At 35.9% G+C, this 24186-nt stretch overlaps 2 protein-coding genes across 3 annotated transcripts in view; both read right to left on the reverse strand.

Moving 5' to 3' along the window:
- Nucleotides 1-206: 206 nt before the first annotated feature.
- LOC144432098 (uncharacterized) lies at nucleotides 207-7967 on the reverse strand. Of its 2 annotated transcripts, XM_078120149.1 has the most exons (10): nucleotides 7677-7967; nucleotides 6876-7040; nucleotides 6345-6539; nucleotides 5767-5841; nucleotides 4847-5002; nucleotides 4216-4300; nucleotides 3949-3996; nucleotides 2579-2833; nucleotides 2156-2236; nucleotides 207-834 (listed from the first exon to the last, which is right to left on the reverse strand). In XM_078120149.1, the coding sequence occupies exons 1-9, from the start codon at nucleotides 7923-7925 to the stop codon at nucleotides 2166-2168; spliced, it is 1299 nt and encodes a 432-aa protein (XP_077976275.1). In that variant the 5' UTR covers nucleotides 7926-7967; the 3' UTR covers nucleotides 207-834; nucleotides 2156-2165. The 2 variants fall into 2 exon arrangements, with proteins under 2 accessions (XP_077976275.1, XP_077976276.1); XM_078120150.1 differs by lacking the exon at nucleotides 6876-7040.
- Nucleotides 7968-12948: 4981 nt separating this feature from the next.
- The window catches only part of LOC144432106 (uncharacterized), a 109612-nt gene continuing 98374 nt past the window's right edge, over nucleotides 12949-24186 (reverse strand). Inside the window, exon 2 of the mRNA XM_078120183.1 lies at nucleotides 12949-13094. The gene's annotated coding sequence lies outside the window, so the exon portion shown is untranslated. The remainder of the gene's footprint in view (nucleotides 13095-24186) is intronic.

A 24186-nucleotide genomic window follows, 5' to 3' on the forward strand; every position in this document is an offset into this window, starting at 1 on the left:
TTTTATTTCGTTTTACCTTATTTTAGTTCTATTACGAGTTAGGGGATTGTCTGTGTTAGTCGAGTGAATATACCCCCTGCCTATAGGTTTCAGTCCCTTTACACAACTTCATGTATGTATGCCAATATGGAAGTAACTAATTTTGTTCACCTATTTTACATCAAGTTGTGTAAAGGGACTAAAACCTATGGGCTGGGGATATATTTAGTTGGCTAACACAGACAGTCTTTAACTTGTAATAGAGCTAAAATAAGGAAAATCAGAACAAAATTATGGCATGGCCCTAACCTGGTACACATACTACGATAGTACCCAAAATGTAGGTCATATGTATCAATATAATAGTTCAATATTTCCAAAAAACTGGATCAAACCTTACTGTGTTATTTTATTGTTCATCATTCTTATATACAAAATTAGGAGTAATAGAAATCAAATGCGGAACCGTCATTATTGAAAAATTCATGAAAAATTTGAAAAAGTTTAAAATACATAAAGAAGAAATTAATATCAACTATTGTTAAAATATGTTAAGAATTGAGGATAAAAATCAAAAGTATTAAGATTCATGATTTTATAGCAGAAATTCTGATTTGGAAACTGCACATTAAGTCAAATCACAATCCCCAACGGCTCTCAAATCCCTGCTGCTTTTTTTCCTTTAAAAGTTTATTTCACCAAATGTATCGGCGCAAAATTATTAAAAAATTCACTCTTCTTTGATGATTGTAGTTATGCTAATAACGAGTTTCATAAGTGACCAATTTGGCTATTTTCAGCTTTTTTTATTCTTTTCTTCCTAGTCTCCGATGTTAGCGAATGGAATTCAACCTCCTGAAAACATGAAAAATGTTTCTTAATTTTTCAGTAAAGAACCCAAAGACCGATGAATAAAATAATAGTTGGATTCACATTCATATTTAAACTATATACGGTGCTCCCGAAGTATGCGAACCAAGATGGCGGACAACGGAACGTAACATGGGTAACAGGTTAGGGTTAGGCGATAATTTTGTTCCAATTTTCCCTATTTTAGTCTTATTATCAGTTCGAAGACTAGCCAAGAGCCTCCCGCAGTATTTATACCTAAAATTATGGTCTAACCCTAACCTAGTTCACATATTACATTCCGATGTCCGCCATCTTGGTTCGCATACTTCGGGAGCCCCCTATATACACTGTTAAATTAACACGCCCTGTAACTTATCTCGAAGTTTCAGAGAAATCCATCCACATTAGGTTTGGAAAAAAACATTTCCACTTCGAATGAAATAAAATAACGGAATATTAACCAATTGAAAATGTCACCGAGTAAAATTTTCTGCGCATGCGGGTGCCAAAGTCTGGTTTGGTGACTTTATCAGATTAAAGTAGCCTACATCATATTTTAACGTGACTATACGAAAGTGGTTCCCCAATTTTTATGGCTCGTGGGCCGTGGCCCCTTCTGGAGGTATTTAGCAATCATGGTGATATTTCTACCATGGTGATATCATACAGTGATATTTCTAGTGTTATTTTGGATACTCCCGAAGTATGTGAACCAAGATGGGGAACACCGGTATGTGTGTGTACCAGGTTAGGGTTAGGCCATAATTTTATTACAATTTTTCTTATTTTAGTTCTATTACGAGTTCAGGGACTAGCCAAGTGACTCCCGTAGTATTTGTACCTGAAATTATTGCCCAACCCTAACCTGGTACACGTACTGCGTTCCGGTGTCCGCCATCTTGGTTCACATACTTCGGGAGTACCTTATTTTGATTGACGGATTCCAAATCTCATTATGTTCAAACAATTCATGCACAAAAAGTGAAAACACCCTGTGAAATAACGTTATCAATGCCACTAGGAAGAACAGGGACTTTTTATGAAATGTGAAAAGTAAAATCTGCCTTGCGGCTAGTTTTGTGGCCTCCCCCCAACTGCGGACCGCCAGTTGGGAACGGCTGTTATACGCTTTTTGTTCGTCAATATCCTTGTAATGTCGGATTAAATTAGACTCGGCAAACTTTTGAAATTTTCGATTTTTTAACCCGATTGACTTTTTAGTTTTATTCTAATCATTTTTAAATATCACCTTTTTATATATTAATCCCAACTTCAGAGATATTGAATAAGTAGAAAAAAAATCTAAGAAGCACAATTTACTAACCAGTGTTCATTTATATTTGTCCTGATACTTTGCTTTGCGAGATTTTTCCATGTTTCTTTTTCTTCACTATATTCCTATTTTCTAAAATTGAGATATTTTAAATTTATTCATGTGCAAAAGTTCCTAAAAGTTTCAAATATATTTTTGGTATTTCATTTTTGAGCGCTACGGAAGTATGTGTACCAAGATGACGCACAACCTGAACCCTAACCTGGTAGCACTCATATTATGTTCAGGTTGTGCGCCATTTTGATACACATACTTCGGGAGCACCAATTTTAGTTCTAAAACAAACTCTTCAAAAAAAATTTTATTCGGCATATCAGGGTTGTTTTTGTCGGTGTCTTTAATATCTGGGACTGGGCTCGTTCTGAGTAAAGTATTGGATGAAATATAACGCAAATCTTTCCTATCGGTACTTACTTCGTTCTGATCGTGTATGTTCGTTACTTGCTTTGATTCCTATTTGAGATGACGTGGGACAATCTATCAAAGACGAACTGTATGGTCGTGTATATTCGTTAGTTGCTTTGATTCCTACTTGAGATGATGTAGGGCAATCTATCGGATACGAACTGTATGGTCGTGTATATTCGTTAGTTGCTTTGATTCCTACTTGAGACGATGAAGGGCAATCTATCGGAGACGAACTGAGATTTGAATCAAAGTATCGAGCAACTGGAATATAGAAACAACAGCCCAGTGAGTGATCGTGAAATAAAGGGCTAATTTGCTTTGCCTATTTTACACCAAGTTTTGTAAAGGAACTGAAACCTATGGACAGGGGGTATATTCATTTAGCTAACACAGACAGTCCCTGGACTTGTAATAGAACTAAAATATAAAAAAACAGGATAAAATTATGACCTAACCCTAACCTGGTATACATACAACGTGAGTTCCAAATAAAGTTGGTACTCGCGTAAAAAACTTGCGGAAATGCTGCTTGGAGAAGACAAAACGTAAATCTTTTTGTAACGATTCTATATTTCTTTTCCACGTTATGGTATTTGTGGTAATTCGAATTATTGTGAACTTTGGCATATTAGCGGGTTTCTCAACAATATCGCGTCCCATTTGCCCACACTTGTCTCGATTGCATGAATATCATTTCATATAAATTACCTAACCTTTTAACAAGTATTATATATATGTATATATATTCTAAAACAGACCACCGCATGAAGATTACTTCATATCATAACTTTAATCATTGTCCCACCATATATGTCTACCCTAATTTGGTACAGTTGGACAAGTGTAGCAAAGCGGGACGACTGTTAAAATAGAAACAAGTTGTGAAACAAGTGTCGGGCAATCGCGACAAGACATTTTCGAGAAACCTCACATTAGACCAGTGGTTGTCAAACTTTTTAATCCGACCCCTCTTCCCGAATTTGTTAAATCTCGTGCCCCACCTCAAAAGTAATTAGCTTACAATAAGCTACGAATAACAGATAGTATGGCGAAAGTATGTTTTATTCAAAAAAAAAAAAAAACGTAAATATCCAAAATATAGAAATGTAAGTATCCGTAGTAAGTCGGGAAAGATCAAATCTAACAAATATTTTTAAATTTAATTAGCTTCACGCCCCCTCAAAAATTGTCTAAGCCCCCCTTGTGGGCCGCGCCCTGTCGTTTCAGAACCACTGCATTAAACAGATGGTAATGATGCAAGCCCTTGTGTTGATATACATATTCTACTAATTGTAAAGATTTACCGTCTTGAGTATGATTATGGTAAATTTGACAATAAAGTGAAATGTGCGAAAAATATAACAAAGTTTACATACCGTTACCGGTGGCTCCGTCAATTTTGTTCGTTGCAAGATTGCGACCAACTGAAATATTTTAATAGTATTCATTGTCTTAACATTGCAACCAAAGAGGGTTTATAAATCGGGTGCTGTTGTTTTGTAAGTGATAACAAATACCTGTTACAAATCCACCATAAACTTAACATATAATGCATGTTATAGATTACATTTTTGATGACCGTTTCTTTTTTAGTTAAAACAATTCGGCCGGTCTGAAAGATGTAAGATAAGGTTCATACTCACCGTCAACTTCCAAGTTAAATCTGTCAGTAATTTCGTCAACCGAACTCTCAATGGCAGTTTTTTGACGTTTTCCAACAGTTTCATTCTAAATTATTAATTTCATTACAATATTAGATTTTAATTAGTTTTTATTCTTTTGGTGTCACTCTACGATAACCAGATCCGGTTCCCCGCGGCCTCCCTTCCACAGTAAAAATGTACGATTTCGCTTTTGTGGAATATTGTACGTGATTGTTTTTTACTGGTTGGATAAAATAAATTTGACTTGACTTTTACATTGAAACCTCTATACTTCTCACATTTATATTTTAAATTAACTTTAGTTATTATGTCCATATTTATGAATGGAATGACACAGTTCAATGTATTTGAATTAGTTGCAATATATTCTCGGATAGGTATATTAAACATTAAATTCCAATGAAAAAAATAACGAATGAAAGCAAATTCCGATATAAAGTTTTTCGCTCTACTAGCGCAAATAAATGAATTATTTTTGAGTAAAGCACGCGACAAACTGTAATTTGATAAAGAGCATCTTTTTACTGCCACTCGAAAATTGAAGTACGTATTCAACCTGTAGGGTTAAATTATTTGACTATCAACAGGTGTTTTGTTACATTGTACCCACATTTTCATCCTGAATAGATGTTCTTCTGTGTTTACTTCCCAGTTTTCGCACTTGCCATGGCATTTCATTTTTCCACTTTAAGACTTGTCTGACGACACTGTCCTTTTTCCCAGTTTCGCGATTAAAAAAATACTCTCTTGTAGAATTGAACAGGAGCTGGAAAATAATTTCAGCTATTCATCATTTATGAAATAAATTATAGAATATTTAAGTAAAAGTTTGATAGCTTTAAGAGTTCGCTTAATAAAATTCCAGCCATTCAAATGGGACGCTACGAATACTTAGATTGTATAATACAGGGGTGGCCAACACATCAATCGCGATCGACTGGACTGAGTAGTCGATCGCGTCTGAAGTTGAAAAAATTTGATAAATCCCTCAAAAAATTGCACTGAACCAGTTTTATGCAAGATTTTTCTGAAGAATTTCAAACACTTACGACTAAAAATTAGGCATGTCTTGAATCAGAACTGTATGCTTTAAATAAATCTTAAATAAATGGTGAACATTTATTCCGGGTACAATTATATAATCAAATTAACAAATTAAATGTAACTTAAAAAATAAAAAAATTATGGTGATTTCATTAAGACATGCGCCCGAAGAACTAAGCTTATTGGCAGCGTTGATTTTTTTTATATACGTGTGTGCAGTTATCTGCATATTCAGTATCCATTTGTTTTTATATACGACCTTGTTACAGATCAGTCGATCGGGATCTATTTTGACGTTTTCAGTCGATCGCAAGTAGGTTGGCCAACCCTGGTAGAATACATATGTTATATGTTTTGAAAATAAGACTCCCAATTGAGAATGCTCTTACGAAGCCTATAAATGTAGCGCTACTTTACTTTTACGAATATCTTCACTTTCCATTGAACTCGCTTTAAATAAACTTTGGTACTGCAAAAATGACTTACATCAAATCCTCTATATTCAATCTCGCAGATTTGTCCGACGTAGGGAAACCACTCAATTTTCAAATTTGGTCTGTACTGCAATGTAAAATACACGTATAACTTTAAACATGTTCTTTTTTAAAAACAAGGTAGTGCAACCTTCAATACAAGAGGGCCAGATAGAAACAAGTGAGTGAAACCGCGGCCCGCACCTTAACATAGGCTATCTAGTAGGTGCAGGCACAAAAATTTAGTTAATTGATCTTGTGACAAGCGTTGTTTGCTTTGCACAAGCTAGCTGTTAAGGCATTGTAAAATCATAGGCATAGATAATGAATTGAATTCAGGTATAAGGGATTTAAATTACTCGGACGTACAAACCCTGCCTCAAAACAAAAATGATGTGCTCGACTACGATGATGTAAATTATCATTCCAATCAAATACTGCCCAAACCAGACTCGGTGGAGTTTTTTGTGCTAATGGGCCTACTTTTTTTTAACGCAGAGTACTGAGTTCGAAAAGCAACTCATTTTTCTACCCGGTCGTTTCCGATGAGATTCAAAATAAGAAGCTATGTACCCGCGCACCCCTACTTACCCATCGTTGTCCATTTTCGGCGGCTTTCTTCAGTAATTCGTAATTCTCACTTGTCAAAAATGCATCGCATGTTCTCTTGCAATTTGTCATGATGAGTTTGTCGGAAATAATTCTCTTCAACAGTATTTCTTCGATATATTTTAGCGAATGCTCATTCAACAACGCACCATTCAAGTTTAAAACGCTCATCTGGAACTACAGGAAACGTAAAAATTGAAAATAAACGTCCGGATTAATGGGCGAAAGACGTGCTAATAGCTGTCATAATAAAAAAGATAAACTAGATTGCTAAATAATAAAAAGCGGAGACTAAATAAACGGTCAGATTTTTTGAGGTTTAATATTTTTAGTGCATCAACAGAGTATCCTTACGTTTGAAATAATAAAATGAAATCATCAAGTCAAAAATGGATATTGCAATGCTCAGCCATTTGGTTCATGTGAAAACTTGTGAACATGTTCAGAGGGCGTATAGCCAAAACAGTCATTTTCTAATGTATAGAAATCAATTTAGTGTTGTTCCAGTTCTACCTTATCTATTGTTGTAATAGCTTCGAGCAGCAGCGTCTCTGTGTTAACCGCGTCCATATTGTCAGGACATTCAAATGAACGAACCACTTCCCTTTTTATGAGATGTGCCACAATATTAACACATTCATCGTTGTACTCGTTTAAGCGTAGATCGAGAGCAATTTTCTGGAAAAAAACCTGTAGTTTGAATCAAATATTTGGAGACAATTTTCAACTATATATCATATTATGTCATTATGTTGTTTTGCTCTATGTATACGGATTTACAAACTTTCATAACAGAAAGGCAATCAAGTCAAGTAGTCAAGTCAAGTTTATTTTATCCAATCACCAAAAAACATGTAGAAAAAGAGAAATAATCATACAAATTTTCTGAAGAAGGGAGTCGCGAGGAACCAAAGCGTTTTTTTTGTGCAGCGACACTCAAGGTTCTAATAGCTAATTTAAAGATGAGGTTCATTTACAGAACAATCTCGTTTGATTTCTAACTCCAGCCGTGTTCAAGTACTGATATATTCACTCGTGTAATTAAAAACGTGCCGTGTTTGTTTAACAGGAAATCGATAATTCTGCAAACACATTTTAAATTCTGCGCAATTCAAATCAGGGTAACTATGTGAATATTAGCTTTACAATAATGAATAAATAATTTAATTTAGTAATATTTTGAACTTTTACACTAAAATAAAGTTGAGACCTTGTTTTAAATATTACTCCGAAAAAAGGTTTTATTCAACAAAATAAACACAAAGAAATAAAAACTGCGAATTTTCAGGATTTCAAAAATCAATATGTAGTCACCTTCAAGTTCTTATTCTTTAATATCGCCTGAAGTATTTCCAACATTTGATCAGCTTTTGGGAAGCAACGTTGCAAAATTACACTTGCTAATTTTGCTTCAGCAAGGACGCTTTTCAACTTTTCGATACCATTGGGCGGTGGGATGCATTTCAAGCAAATAAGCCTCCCGCATTCCTGTGGATAGGGTATCTTTTGCAAGCTTTCCCAGTCGTACACGTTTGGACATGTCGGTTTTCGAAAGCTAAACATTTTTTTGCATTTTACAAACCAAAATTGTCACATTAACTGAGTAAATCTATTCAGTAAATTGAAATGAAATTTTCTCATTATGAATTTCAAAAATTAGCATTAACTAGTTAGCATAAATACTTTTTCATGAAGCCAAATTTTTATTTAGGTAAATCTAGACTTCAAAATACCTATTTGTAAATGATTTACAGCGCAATATAACGGCGTAATTCATTTCTACTTTGTAGTTTCAGTGGCGCTCCAGAAGTGTGTGTATCAATATGGAGGTAACTAATTTTGTTTGTCTACTTTACATCAAGATGTGTAAAGGGACTGAAACCGATGGACAGGTATTCACTTGTCTAACACGGACCAGTCCCAGAACTCGTAATAGGACTAAAATAAGGGAAATCGGAATAAAATTAAGGGTGTACCCCTTTAACAATATTCGGTGAAGAACCGAGTTGTATTTTGAATGACAAGTACCACTGTGGACTGATACTTTGGACACAAAGATTAGTTTAACAAGCGTTTAAGCCAGAATGTGGATACAAACAATTGTAAAGATAGTTACACAAGCATGATACGCTGATAATAGTATTGTAATTAAAACCAACTTCTTTGTGTTCCTTTATACAAAAGCAGCGAACGCACGTTGATCTGAAATTCGATACCAGTTACATAAGGGTCCTAAAAGAGTTCTGCACTGTTAAAAAATGTCTAAAATGTCTAAAGCCCACACCAATGTATACAATAGAATTTGAAGCTCACAAATCATTTTCCGAAAATATAGAGTAAAATATAAATACTTGGAAAAATAATTTACTGATAATAGGCATTTTCTAATTATTTTCTTTGCGATATTTTTCCACAGTTGGAATAGTTATCTTAATATTTTAATTATTTTAATAATTAAAAGTATCGACATATAGAATGCTAATTTCTGTATACTTTGAAAAAACCTCAAGAGTCGTTTGGAACCGATTAAAATAATGGCGAAATCGTAAAATAAAATCCTATGTAGTATTACTGTATCAGCCTTTGAACGTAACTAATATCAATAGATCGTTCTAAAATCTACTTTACAAGCACTATTAACATTATCACTGCCTCGTCTATAGTGAAGGAATTAATGAATATTTCACGTAGAAAATATTTATCTAGGAATAATGTTTTTTCTAAAGCCAGCAAATTACTAACCTGTAAAGCCCTTGACTTGCATAAACATAAATATCAAAATTGTATAATCACAACTAATATAACGTAAAATTCATACATTAGGTATAAAAATAAACGCTGTTTCTCATACATTATGCGTCAATAGTCCAAAATATCGATATTTTCTACATACATTACTTTAGATATGAATCTGAAGTCCAAACACACATCCCTATAAATATAAAAGATCTGATTGGACACAGAAACGGAACTCAGCACTGCTATATACCTGGGACAACAGTGGGTAAAGTACCGGGTTGTCATTCAAAGGGCTTTTTTCTTTTAAATGATTTTAATTTTACTTTTATATTGATTTGATAAAATACATCCATGGTCTGATTACGTTGTAAAATAATGAATACTCCCGTAGTGTGTGTACCAGGTTAGGGTTAGGATATAATTTTATTCCAAATTTCTTTATTTTAGTTCTATTACGAGAGACTTTCTGTGTTAGCCAGGTGAATACACCCCCTGTTCATAGGCTTCCGTCCCTTTTTTATACAACTCGATGTGAAGTAGGCGAACAAAATCAGTCACCTCCATATTGGTACACATATTTTTGGAGCGCAAAATAATGATATTAATGGAAAGATCAATAAATACTGTCGAACGATTTAAATTTTTATATGAATGTAGCCAATCGAACCGTCGGTCGTTCGATCCTAAGTAGGGCGCCTGTATTTGCTATGTGAATCTTTACTGCAGATCTGATTAATAAATATTTTGAGCCGAAAATATCTATCCCGGAAAAGCAATCTTTTCATAATTGCCACACAATATGACCAGAAGAGTTCGAAGAGTAGGAGCGGAGAAAAACTGTAAAAACAAGTAAAAACTGTCTAGATATGGCGGGGTATAAATGAATAAAATATGAAAAATCCAGTCACATGACTCACATGACATCCCAACATCGTAAATCATAGCCAGAAGAACGGAAATGGAGATTTTCACAAAAACGATAAAGGCGACTCCCGACGAAATAACGTGAAATCTTTCGAAATAAGAGTAACCTTTTATATACGTTATATATCGTGCAGGTAAAGGTGCGCGTTCGGGGAAAAAAGCGTAATAATTATTGTATGAAAAGTTACACGGGAAATATATCTATACCTCATTCACTGTGCAAAAACAAAAACACATTGTGTATACAGCAGGGTGTCCCAAGTGAGGTCCGCGGACGCCTGGAGGAGGTCTGTGATGACTGCACAAGGGTACGCAACGATATAAAAAGAGTCTGATCCGTCTTTAAAGATTGATTTTAAAAAAAAGTCATTGTATCTTTTTGTCTTTTCGTCTGAAATATTCCAGTCTTAGTAGATTCTTGCTTGATAAATCTTTGTCAGAGTTGCTCGGAGCGAAATAAGTCAATTGATGAGGGAAAAAATGAAATACAGGGAGAATATGTCATTTAATCACTTACAATAGGGCTGTGCAGCCTCCGGTCCGCGGGCCAAATGCAGCCCACAAGGAAAAATTGTGGGCCCTGCGGAGAAGTGCCACTTTTGTATGGTGGGCGACCTGCGAAACTAGTATTTAATTTAGTTTATTCCGGTACGTACGAGTAATTCGAATCCATTTGCGCTGCAAATACCCAAGTCCTATTTTCTATGCCTATGACGTTACAATGATCAAAGCGAACAACTATGTCATAAGATCAATTACCATAATTTTGTACGTGCAACTAGTAAAATGTTAAATAAAAGTGAGGTCGGCGGTTTCATCCAGTTACTTGTATCTGGCCCACCTGTATTGAAAGTTGCACACCCCTATAAATAAATTAATACATAATGAAAATGATTAAAATGGTTAAATTTTGAAGCATTTGGGCAGTAATAATTAAGGCATGACATAATCAGAATCATTAGGTGAAGTTGCTGATTTGCAAATTCCGTAAATAAAATTAAGCATTACTCAATAAGTATTTTAGCGTCGGGGTATTGCTTTGTTGAAAAAAAAACGTTAAAACTTGCAGTCAGTTATAATTCGCGTCTGACCCTCTATTGGGCACAAATGCCCTATTAGTATGACCGCTAGAAAAGCCTTTACTCCCAATTTATTTAATCACTACCTTAAATCCAACATTCAGGATTCACGCAATCGCAGATTTAATTTATCTATCTAATACTAAAATATCACGAACACCATAGAAAAGCATGAGGAACTCTATTATCGTTTTAATAAATATCTGCATCTTGGTTACCGTTCACTTTAAACAGGCACTGTTAATTTACAAGCGGTGATAAGTAAGATCAAAGCCAAGGCAGAGGATAAAACTCGGAATAAATCAATTTGGTTTTGAAATCAGTCCTTACTGTCTTTAAGTGCTGTGAACACGGGTATAATATAAAACTTCAATATTCAAGGCCTTATATATACTTGCAAAAAACGAGAAAGGACGGAAATATAGATTACCAACTTTAGGATATCCCCGCCGAAACGATCGATGTGACAGAGACAATCAGCGATTATGATGGAATTAACCAGTATTGCGGACTTTTTAAGGTTTCTATTAATTTCCAAAGGGAGTATCGACCTCTGACGTTCAGGATCCTTGTTGTGTATAAAAATATTCATTATTCGACCATTCGGTATTCGTTAAAAACATTCAAATTATTCGATTCGAAAAAATATTCGATTTTAAATAATAAAATTCGATAAAAATCCACGAAAGCGAGGCAATGATTACAGCCAGGTCTAAAATCCTTCCAAGTGAAAGTGTCCGAGTGGCTGCGAAAACGCCTATTGTTACGTCACTATTGCATCTTGTAGATTAGTCAACGCTACGCAAATAAACACGGGGAATCCATTCGACTAACTAACTAATAGACGTCAGCATTTTAATTTCAAGTCAATGATTAGTTTTCAATGAAAAATTTCTTTGAAAGTAATTAATTTTTTAAAGCATTAACTAGAGCCGCAGGAAGGGTTGTTTAGCCATAGAATTCGTTCAAATTTCATAAAATTTTCACTCAAATAAATCTTATAAAAGCCTCGATCCCACCTTCTGAAAAACGTAATACGTCTGCTTATAAAAAAAGACATTCTTTATATTGTGTTAGTTTGAAGTTAATGTGTTTCATTCAGCAAACATATTTTATCGTATGTGTATAAGTTTGAGTGTTTCATCTAGCTATGCTATTGCGGATCATGCGAAAAGAGAGAATATTGTTCTTGTCCTTGTCGCGAAAAAACACACAAGAATACGAAGTAGTTAGTAAACAAAAGTTTGGTAGTTCTGTGCACAAAACTGACGCCCCGTTCAATCAATGTTTGTCATGTATTTATTTGACCCCTCTACTTCTACATTACGAAACATAATTAGTACATTTTATCATTATGGTAAACATTCAACTCTCGGTAGACCTGGCTCTACAAACGAAGAAAGCAAACAAATAGATTTATCATGTTTATCATTGTATTATACAACCAGCCCCTTCTCTCTGAACTAAGATCTAGGCAAACGCTTCTTTGCTCTATCTTAACATTACCCTATTGAGAAAAGATTTCACATATATACACTTATTGTTCTCGAACACGGATCAGAACAAGGTTTATGTTATCCAGCCATCAATAAACAGGTTTTGCTTGATTATATCATTCGTCCGCTCTGGACAAGGATCTTTTGTTTGTGAAAAATTCACTATTTTTTCCGTTCAGCCTGTGCCCGGGACGTAGTCAGGAATTTTCAAAAAGGGGTTTAAGAGTCTTATTGCCCCCCAACCCCCCTTGTGCACACGACCTGACCTATACCACATTCCCGACTACACAAGAATATCCTATTTATTTGGTGACCGTACATTTGAACCCATGCGTATATCCACGGGTTCAATCTATAAGCGGGTGCTAAAACCCATGGGTTATGGTTAGTATGGGTTTAACTATCCGTGAAACAAAAAAAATTCCATAGGTGCAATAGCATACAGGTGCAATTGTCATGGGTTCAAATGTACGTGGGTTCAAATGTAATGGAACCTATTTATTTAATCTTTAACTATATTTAATCATTATTACTTGTGAATAAATGCGCGTGACCGACTGACCTGCGCCTCGCTTTTTTCGGTACTCCTTAATTAGTGTGTGCAGCACCAGGTTAGGGTTAGGCATAATTTCATTTCCCATTTTCTTATTTTAATTCTATTACAAGTTCGGGTACTGTCGCCATCTTTTCTGCATAGATTCTCGTGTCAATCGATGTTTACTGTCAATAGCGCAGTGGTCCCAAACTTGTTATTTTCGAGACCCCAATTTTTGGAAAATTGAAAATGTAATAAATAAAGTACAGCAATTCCGAAAATCAGTGTAATACTTTTATTTATCTTGATGAGAATTGTGAGTTTTTGGAATCTTGGTGTGGCGGCACACAATGGACAGAGGAACACCAGTATATCAGTGCGATACAGTGAAATATGCACAGCTAGTCCAATTCTCTAGTCCCATATTTGCTATTAACGTATTGTAAGTTCAGCGAAAGTCAGTCGACCCCGGAAAATCTTCAAGCGACCCCGCCCACCCACTTAGTTAGGATATATTGAGAACCGATTTCATAACAAAATTAGGCGATCCCGATGTATGTGTACCAAGATGACGCACAACCTGAACCCTAACCTGATAAACATACTATAACTATGTTAAGGTTGGGCGCCATCTTGGCGCACATACTTTTAAAGGTCCCAAATTTGTAGGGACTTTATGGACACCTTGTATGTGCCTATTTGAACTACAGAAGGGGTGTCGCAAAAATGGCGAAGCTCGCCACTTTATAATAGTCAAAAAACCTATTAAAATAAAAACGAGAATATCGGTCAGAGATCGAAGACTTATCGATCGAAAGTTAGGGATCCCCCAAAATAGAAACTGCGGTTTCAATTCGAAAAATTCTGCAAACCCGAACTGGATTGTTTTGATTAGTTTTCAGCCAATATCAAAAATGTAGAAAACAATAGCCAACTACCCATGTCGTCGTCGAAATACTACTCGGGGAAATACTTTTATGAAGAATTCTGCAAATCCGAACTGGATTGTTTCGATTAGTTTCCAGCCAATAGCCTATTTACCAATCCTATATTTTGTGTCAAATACAACGGCGCTAACCCGGGTTGCGACGGCTATTCAAACACAGCCTGGCGATATTTTGGTGAGGAATTATAAGTAACGAGATACGATCTCGCGGCGTGTATCCTTCGCTCTGACTCAATAGCGTGGGAAATTTCTCGAAGGAAACTTGCGCATCGCGACAACGTCAAAGTTACAAGAGAGATATGGACACTGCTTAAAGATTATTCATGAGATACGATCCAGCGGTGTGTATCCTTCGCACTGACTCACTAGCGTGAAAACTTGCGCATCGGACACGCACACACACACATTCAGCGCGTCTCAAAAATCTCTCGCTTTGTAAAAATCCAGATCTCTTCATCACTAATTAATCAATAACTCGCTAATTATACGACATAATTCATCCAAAATCAATAGGCTTCTGGTCCGAGATATGATGAATGCACATGCAAATTTTGGAGCAGATTCGAACGCCTTCGTGAGATATCGCGTGCATCTAACAGACATACTGATAGACATACAGACAAATACCTATCAACATACTTACCGATTAAAATCGATAAGTAATAAGCAAATGAATATCGAAGTGATGCGTGCTTCCGGATTCAAAAAATTGACTCCAAGCTCTGGAAAACTCCTACAGACTGCAAAAATAGCGCTTTCTGCACAACAGTGACTGCACACGTACAGACTTGCTCAAAGTGAAAGCGTAAAAGCATTCCATAATACAATATCGTGGCCGGCTTAAAATTTTATTTATTTGTTTATTTATTGAAGGGGGGGGGTTTGATGGGGGGGGATTTACTTACGCGGCTTTTGCTCTCAACAAGAACAGATAAAAGCAGTCACTGATATCTAGCATGAATTCGACCTTTTGCCGAACAAGACAAATTCAAGCGGATAATAGAATTTTGTGATTTTGAATATTTTTATTTATATCCAAGATAAACATTCTCCGTTCAGGGTCACTAAGTTTATGGTTTATCAAAATTACCTGAACAAATTATTTAAACTTCAGAACAAAAATTCACTCAGGTAAAATTTTATGAACAATAAGATTTTTGGAAGAATACTCAAATCAAGACAACGCGCCTTTACACAGTAGTGAGAGAGACTCATTTCTTAGCCAAGTTATGAGTGATCACCAAACTACTGCAGAGCTACTGAAACAAAGTAGAATTATTTATGGAGGCGCATGAATTGAGCACATGCCGATTGTTGCGAGAATCGTAATAATTAGCGAGTCCGTGTGTTTTCAAGAGTCTTGGGGACTAAAAAGCGTTACAAGCTACGAAAAATTGCTATGTATAATACAGAGAATTGCTTTTTTGACATTTCAAAAGGGGGTCAACTGCTGTTGGTACGCTCCTGCGAAACAGTTCAAGTCAATACAAATCATTGTTCAGAACAGGGATGTCTAACCCGCGGGCCGTATGCGGCCCACAGGAAAAATTCGTGCGGCCCACGTAAAGTTGTTATATAAATACCGACATATAAACATAGTTAACATAAAATTTCCTGGTATGATATCAAATCTTACTAGAATTCAGGCTATAATTTCACGCGTCTCCGTCATGAGAAAAGCGTTGTTATGCGCTACAGAACATGATTTCATAAAGGCCACTAAAGCGTGCAACATCTGTGGCAATACAATGAGTTTTCTACCCATTGTGAAGTTATCAATTGTTGAAGTCACAGACCGGTACTGTGTTTTATGGATTGTTGTCAAACCGCTAAAACAAATCCACCGGTATGTCTGGAACAAAATAGATGAAGCTCGAGGACTTAAATCGGAAATATCAATAAAATTGGCTGTCATTCTGACGGATTTTGTGAACAGTGTTTCGTACCCGAGACCGTAGACCACTACCTATTGCATTGTCAACGATATAATCATCAAAGAAGACCAGTCATTAGCAAAGCCAGAAAACTTAAACTGGAAATGACTTCGGAAGAAGTGTTTAGTAACATGGATATTATTGAAACTGTTATCGAATTTGTTTTGTCTACGGGCAGAAATATTTAGAAAAATTACCTATTGTAATTGATTCAATTGTATAATTATATATTCGTAAATATTGTATTATATGTTAGTATAGGATTTTTAAATTCAAAATGATCAAAGGCGCAAAAGACCACTGAAGTTATAAGCGCCATAAAACATAACAACAACAACAACAACAAGGATTGGGAAGAGTTGCAAGACAACGATGCCTACCTATACCTAATATGCTGTAAATCTGTTTCGAGCTTGAAGTCTTATCGTTTGAAAATTAGGAAGTCGAAGCCTGTTGTGCATTCCAGGCGTTTGATTTATCGACGCTCAAATGCTAACGTAAATCGGAGTTGGGTTGCCATCTAAGTTTGGTAAAAACGTTTGCGGCCGGCAATGAATTTCCCCACGTGAAAGTGGCCCGCGACACTAAAAAGGTTGGACATGCCTGGTTTAGAAGAAACCCCCAAAATCCGGGCTGTGAGTCTTGTTTCCGAAGTCAATTCACAAACTAGTTTGTGTCATTTACATAACTTGAGTAACTTTGAGTCTTTGTTAATGATGACTTCCCAACACTGATACGTTGAGCTAGCTATATGGGGCTCGCAATCGGGTGCCCGTGGCCCTCCACCACGGGGGCCACAATTCAAGCCACAAAATTCATTTTACTTCACAAGAAAACTCTCCGTTCTTCCTAGTTTCAGTTTCAACTCTCCGTTCTTCCTAGCTAGATAAAAGTATTTCACAGTGTGTTTTTACTTTTTTGTGCATGCATTGTTTGAACTTGATGAGATTTCGGTGCTCCCGAAGTATGCGAACCAAGATTGCGGACATCGGAACGTAACATGGGTAACAGGTTAGGGTTAGGCGATAATATTTTCCAATTTTCCTTATTTTAGTCCTATTATCAGTTCAAAGACTAGCCAAGAGCCTCCCGTAGTATTTATACCTAAAATTATGGCCTAACCTTAACTCTTTGAACTCTGACGGCTCTGAGCGAAGTTACTCGCTCACCCTGAAGGTTCGCGGCGCCGTATTGGTAGAACAATAAAATAAGTCTAAATACTGGCTATTTGGCACGCTTGTAACTCTTTACCAATTATAGGTAGCACGTTGTGAGACATTTCAATCGAAAGGAAATTTTATCGTGCATTCAGAATGTATTTTCCATTTTGAAATACATTTTGTCAAAATTAATAAAATTGACCCTAATCTAACAGTCATTTTTCTGCATGTATGTGAGTTTTGGCTTTAAATTTTGTTAGTTTGGTACAAAATATACTGCCAATATTTGATGTTCATAAAGAGTTTTTTATAAGCTTTTTGTTGATATTCGAATTACTATTGTGGCTGCCATATAACCAATTTTATATTTAAATATTTAATTGTGTATCATTGTGTCGGGTGAACAACATCGATAAGCGGCCATGACGCACTGATTACGCAGCTACGCAAAAGCCGATCACGTGACTACCGTCATGAAGATGTTGATAAGTACGTTCGAAACGTATTGCGTGGCAAAATGCGCAAGATAACTTTCACGACGACGTTCTCAGCGGAGCATCGGTCGCCGAGTTTCGATATGATATTAACCCTGTATGGATTGAAGTACCGACGTCGAGTACTGCGTGCAGTAATAGCGAAGTGAAGTTATTATCGTCATATAAAATTTCACGTGGAAAATGTTTTATTCGCCCATGAGTATTTGTTCAAATATCAACCAAAATAAGTACTTGCCTGCTCTGCAGATCAAAATATCTGATTTTACGAATGTTAGGCGAAGCAAGTGGATGGATCAATATCTGAGAGAACTAATAATGCAGAAAGAGCAACTCTTATTCCAACAAGATCATATGCGTCGCCAGAACTAGATACCCTACCGCAAAACGCCAGTTCTAATAATAGATGCGTCGTATGCAGCAAAATTTACATTATTGCCAAAAAACCAATCCAGCTGCTAAAGACAAAGCGTTGCTGAAACGATGCGAGACAGTATATAAGTACAAATACTGTAATGAGTACCTATGTATAGATAACGAAACCAACAACCATTGGTATAACTGGCACAACAAAGTGCAATATTGGATTTAGTCTGCCTAATATTTTCATGTTCTTCATTGTTCCCGGCACAACGAAGTGCAATATTCAATTTAAAATTTTTAGCAAGCAGTCTTTTATGTACATACATTTTTCATGGTCTTTATTGTTCCATTATTTGCTAATAAAATCACAATCTTGTTCATATTACGTATACGTAACCACAACTTAATGGGGCTTGAGCGGGCAGTCAAAGTCAAATCGTAGTGCGAATTTTGAATGCGTAGCATCGGGTTAATTAATTACTTCCTGCGGACATTTAAATAATAACATCTCGACGTAACGTTATTGCGGATATCGTCACGTTTAGTTGCATTTGCGTAATATGCGTAAAGTTGTGCGTGACGAGACGTTGCCTCTCTTCAATGAGAACATCAATTTGACGCAGCGTCGCTGTTAAATCTACAGATAATCTAATATATTTGGTCATAAAATTTGAATGGCTCATCGTAAAATCGTTTTGGATACGTATATAAAAAGCTATTCAAATTCTCCACATATATTGTCGATTGAATATGTGGCTATTTAGGCAAGAAGTCGAAATTCTTTATATTAAATATTTGTTATCATACAATAATTTCATACGCACTTTCAAATTGCCAATTTTACTGAAACATCGTATATTAGAGCACCGATCATCACAATATAATTAGTCCCAATAACAAGCTTTCATGCAATATAAAATTTATTTAAATACTCATTGTGGTTCTTGAGATACGAAATCATAAAGTTGATTCCCTCCGACACGAAAAACAAGCCGGTAAACCGGCTTGCCGGGGCACAGAGCGTACTCAAACAAGCCGGTAAACCGGCTTGCCGGGTTCAAGCGGTTAATCTAGTACACATATTACTTTCCGATGTCCGCCATCTTGGTTCGCATACTTCGGGAGCCCCGAGATTTCAAATCTGACAAACGAAATACCACCATAAACACCACTTGAATAAAAAGCAGGGTTATTATTTCGTCAACCAGAAATCACATAATATAAAATATAATAATAACAAATTAAGTAAAACAAAAGTTTTCGGTATGACTTGGAGGTAACGATACGAATATTTACGGGTAGGGTCGGCAACCTACGGCCCGTGGACCGGATCCGGCCCGCGACGCCCCCACTGAATTATGGTAAAAACCAGATGTTTTATAGACTTAATTATATTATAATCTAACAAGTATAAAATTCACTATTACTCATTTATTGAGCCTATAATTTAAATATAATTAGACAAAAGGCAACGAAACGAATGAAACTATCATCCGTTCGGTTTTCAACTTTCTAAAAATATGTGCCAATGAATGCAAGTTTTAATTTTGGCCCGCGATCGACAAAAAGTTTACTTAGCTGTGTAGAGTGACGCCGAAGTATATGCACCAAGATGGCGCACAACCTGAACATAGTATGTGTACCAGATTAGGGTTCAGGTTGTGCGGCATCTTGTGCACATACTTCAGGAGCGCCTTTCGTTTATGGTATCTGGAACACGACGCACCTGCGCAATGATACTTCGTTTCCTGTTTAAAGTCAGCTGCATAGTTTCGATTTTGTCGCAAAATATAAAAAGCTTTCAAAGGCATTCTAGAAGAATGAAATTGGATTAGCCTAGGACTAGGGTGGGCAACCTTTTTCAACTCGCGTGCCAAAATAGGCTAAATTTGACGATAAAGTTCTACCGACCAAAATTAAAAACAATGCTTTGCTACTTTCAAAACAAAATACTCAATAATAAACCTTTATAACATGTACAGACATATTCGCTATTCGAAAAAATATCAGTTCGAAATAGATTCGATTACTTTGTTTATTCCATATCAATGAGACTGCTGCTGTTGCATTACCGCTGATAGAGATTTTACATTGGGTTTATATTTTGTAAATTTCAAATGAAACACGAATTACTGGTTTGATGTTCATGCTACTCCTATTATGAGACTTAATAAAGTTCATAACTGAGATTCACGAGCATTCTTTGGGAATGGCATCCTAATCACGCAATAGTTCGTTTTCTGCACTTCTCTCTTGTATTACCTTCCTCAATCGCTTATATTTCTTTCGAAATCAATTCATAACAGTAAGTTAGCAAGTAACTCTAACCAACATAAGCAACTTAATAAATCAACAGGAATGAAGAAAAAGGGTGTCATAGACGAACTATATCATACAAGAAAATAGCCAAATGAATGCTGCGCTGTTCTCGACAAAATTTCTCGAGAGCTAACTCATTTGTTACGTCATAATATATTTCTTTGTAGCCATATGTCACGGGAGTACAAAATGAGTTTAAAACAAACGATATTGAATAAACGAACAACGAGTGTCATCAGATAATTCAGAGTCTCGAAACTTTTTAACTTACGGAGAATGATCTCGTTTCTGATGTCTCACTCGCGTGCCGAATAAATGGGCTCTCGTGCCAGGCGTTGCCCACCCGCGGACTAGGACGAAGCATGGTGTCTCTCGTATATTTGCTGAGCGGAGCAATGACTTTCATATTCTATTTCTCTATACCAGGGGTGGGCAAGGTATTTCGACCAGGGGCTAAATATTTTGCCCACTTAGACTGGCGGGTCATGTGAGTTTCATTTTATGAACAATATTTACAGTGTTAAGCAACGATGAAAAACAATAGACCTCATGCAAAAACTAAATTCAATCGCAATCTTAACCAATTTCATGAGCTATTTTCAGCTGAAAATGAAAATTTGGTTTCAGTTTAGTTGTGGCAGCATCAGGCGGGCCAGATTGAATCACATAACCGGCCGGATTTGGTCCACGTACTTTGCTCTATATGTTTTTAATCGGTTGCTATCAGTTATTTCATGCGCCCTGTTTAATAATTAAAATCAAAAAAACGGAAAAAAAAAACAAGAGAGCTATGCTCAAATATTGGTAAACGAAATCCAAAACGCCGTAGAACGATTATGCAATTTTCCACGGTAGTAGACGAACCGTACCAGCCATCACGATGTCAAAACAACATGTTCCCATAATTAGAGATTATCTGAAGCGCATTTTAGATGAAATATTAGATTTCATAGAAAATTTAGGATTAAATAAAAGTAATAGCCTTCTAGCAAAAAATACAATTGTTAACAAGTAAAACTTTCAAAGTCATTTGTCTATAATTGAATGAGAAAAGCGATTTTCCATAACAAGAAGAAGAATACATAAAAGATCAACAAAAAGATCCATAGGTCCACTTTGTGTCAAATAATAAGTGAAATATAGTCGAAATATTAACCCGTCCGCCAAGTCATTTAGTGGTGGCCCCTGTTACCCCTCAGATTTTTCTCGGTCAAACATAAAATTCTTATCCGACATTTTAGGTTTAAAACGGCATTCTCATGGATAACAAGAGAGCTATGCTTATATATATATGGACACGTAGCGCTACCCAGTGGCAAATTCGGATGACGTCATAGCACATAAAATTTTAAAGCGATTGGTCCAGTAATCAATGATAAAAGCGTTTTTTTTCTGTTACCTAGACCAACAATAAAAAGAAGAATGCCAGCATAAAATGCAAACCTATTGTTATATCCACTAACGTGTCTAAAAATGCTAGTTGTTAATTTTTTAATCCGTTGTTATCATGGAAAATTGGGTACTCCCGGTCCCGGATTACGTGAACCAAGAAGGTTCTGCCCATAGGTTTTAGTCCCTTTACACAACTTGCTGTAAAATAAGCAAACAAAATTAGTTACCTCCATATTGGTACACATACTTCACACACTGGTTTTAGTTTGGTTGTGGCAGCACCAAGCGGGCCAGATTGAATCACACAACGAGCTGGATTTGGCTCGCGGGCCGCAGTTTGCTCATGTCACGTCTAGGGGTTTCCGCAAAGTCCCATTCGAGTCCGAGAGCCTATATTAATATACTATATTGTTTAATTATACTCAAATACCTATGTTTGCTACTAATACTAAACTTACTACGCTTTAAAGTTTATTTATTTTGCCACTATTAGGTTTGATATTATATAACCATCTGTGAGGGCCAAAACATTGTATCGACAAATTCTTTTTGCAATTTAAAGAAAAACTAGATCAGACCCTAGTTCAGAATGACGGAGGGGTTGATTTTTACAATAAAAAACGCGAAAACCTGTTTATTGATTACAGAATTAATACAAAGTCTTTGTTTCAGCGAACGAGTGAAATTTTCACAAAGAATGATAGAAACACGAAAAAACGGTATTCCCGTAGTATGTGTACCAGATTAGGGTTAAGCCAATATTTCATTGCAATTTTCCTTATTTTGGTTTTATTACGAGTTCGGGGACTGTCTGTGTTAGCCAAGTGATTATACCCCCTGCCCATAGGTGTCAGTCCCTTTACACAACTTGATGTAAAGTAGGCGAACAAAATTAGTTACCTCCATATATTGGTACACACACTTTGGGATGCCGAAAAAGCGGTCTCGATATGAGGAGAATATATTTGCCTTACTCATTGACTATAAATAAATATACGATATACCCCATACGAGATCGCAACATCGTAATTTGGCAAATATTTGCTTAGTGGACCACTAAGCATACATCATTAAATTCATACTAACGCAATTTGAGATGGGCCTAACATAAAGTTTGCTAATATATCTGGACCATCCTTGACAGGGATATGTTTATTGGACAAGGTTTCCCAATTACTGATTAACAGAATTTATTGAAACAATCTGCACTATGAACAAAATTCGTACATATAACTATTATTGCATAGTTACTCCACTCTGAAATTTGCAAATTATTGTCCTTTTGAGAGTCAATTAAAACTATAGCATTTCAGGAATCAATTTATATTTGTATATAATCATCACAAAAATTCCATATTTGAAGTCGCACAACCTGTAGAATTTACCTCAAAATTAGATTTATTTGCCATGTTTTTTAGTAGTGTGGGCATGTGACGTGAGTTTAAGATATAGACTGATTCCCCGTAATGTTACACAACAGAATTCCTTGCGCAAGACGTATCTGGTAGAAAAAATTGTTAAAATGTTTTTTAAAATGCTTTTCGATGGCCTCCAGGGTCGCCTAGCTTTGTTTTTTGGTTAGCAAAAGATAATAATGCTTTGATTTTAAATATCTGATATTGTTAATTAACTGATAAAATTAAGGTCAGACACCCAGTTAATGATACTGTCAAGATACTTGAAAATTTTCGCATTTGATATACTATATAGAGATGAATCTGGACTTTTCGAGTGTTGGAATCGTAAATGGTTATTTTTATTAAATGACTTTTCTAGTTTTGAAGCCTATTTTAGAATTTTTCATATTTTCACCTGACAAAAACAAGCCGGATAGCGCTATTTAGATTACCGAAAAATCATTAGCCGGTCGAGAAAGTGATTTTTGATATCTGGAAAGGATAATTTACTGATAAAGTTGAGGACAGACAGAGAGGCTTCTGTTCTATATGTTCAAAAATATCCAGTTAACGATACTGTCAAGATATTTGAAAATTTTCGCTTTTTATATGCTCTATAAAGCAGGGATGTGCAAGGTTTTGGTACCAGGGACCAAAATTTTTGCCCACTCAGACTGGCGGGCCATGTGAGTGTGACATACAAAGTGGAAAACAACAAGCCTCGTGCCAAGACTAAATTTAATCGCAATTTCAACAAATTCCTTGAGCTATATTCAGTTAAAACATCAAAATTTGTAATTAGTTTGATTGTCGCAGCATCAGGTGGGCTAGATTGAATTACCCAATGGGCCGGATTTGGCCCGCTGGCAGGAGTTCGCCCATGTCAGCTGTAAATGATAAATTACTATTGCGGTTCAACGAATTGGAAATAAATTTATGTACATAAAAACGTATTCTTCATACCGGTAAGTCCTAAACATATAATTCGCAGGCGCTGTGGTAAGAATAAAAACGGTTATTCTAAGTGATTCAGTATATAAGGAAAA

The sequence above is a fragment of the Styela clava genome, chromosome 14 (genome assembly GCF_964204865.1).
Source record: "Styela clava chromosome 14, kaStyClav1.hap1.2, whole genome shotgun sequence".
Lineage (NCBI taxonomy): Eukaryota > Metazoa > Chordata > Ascidiacea > Stolidobranchia > Styelidae > Styela > Styela clava.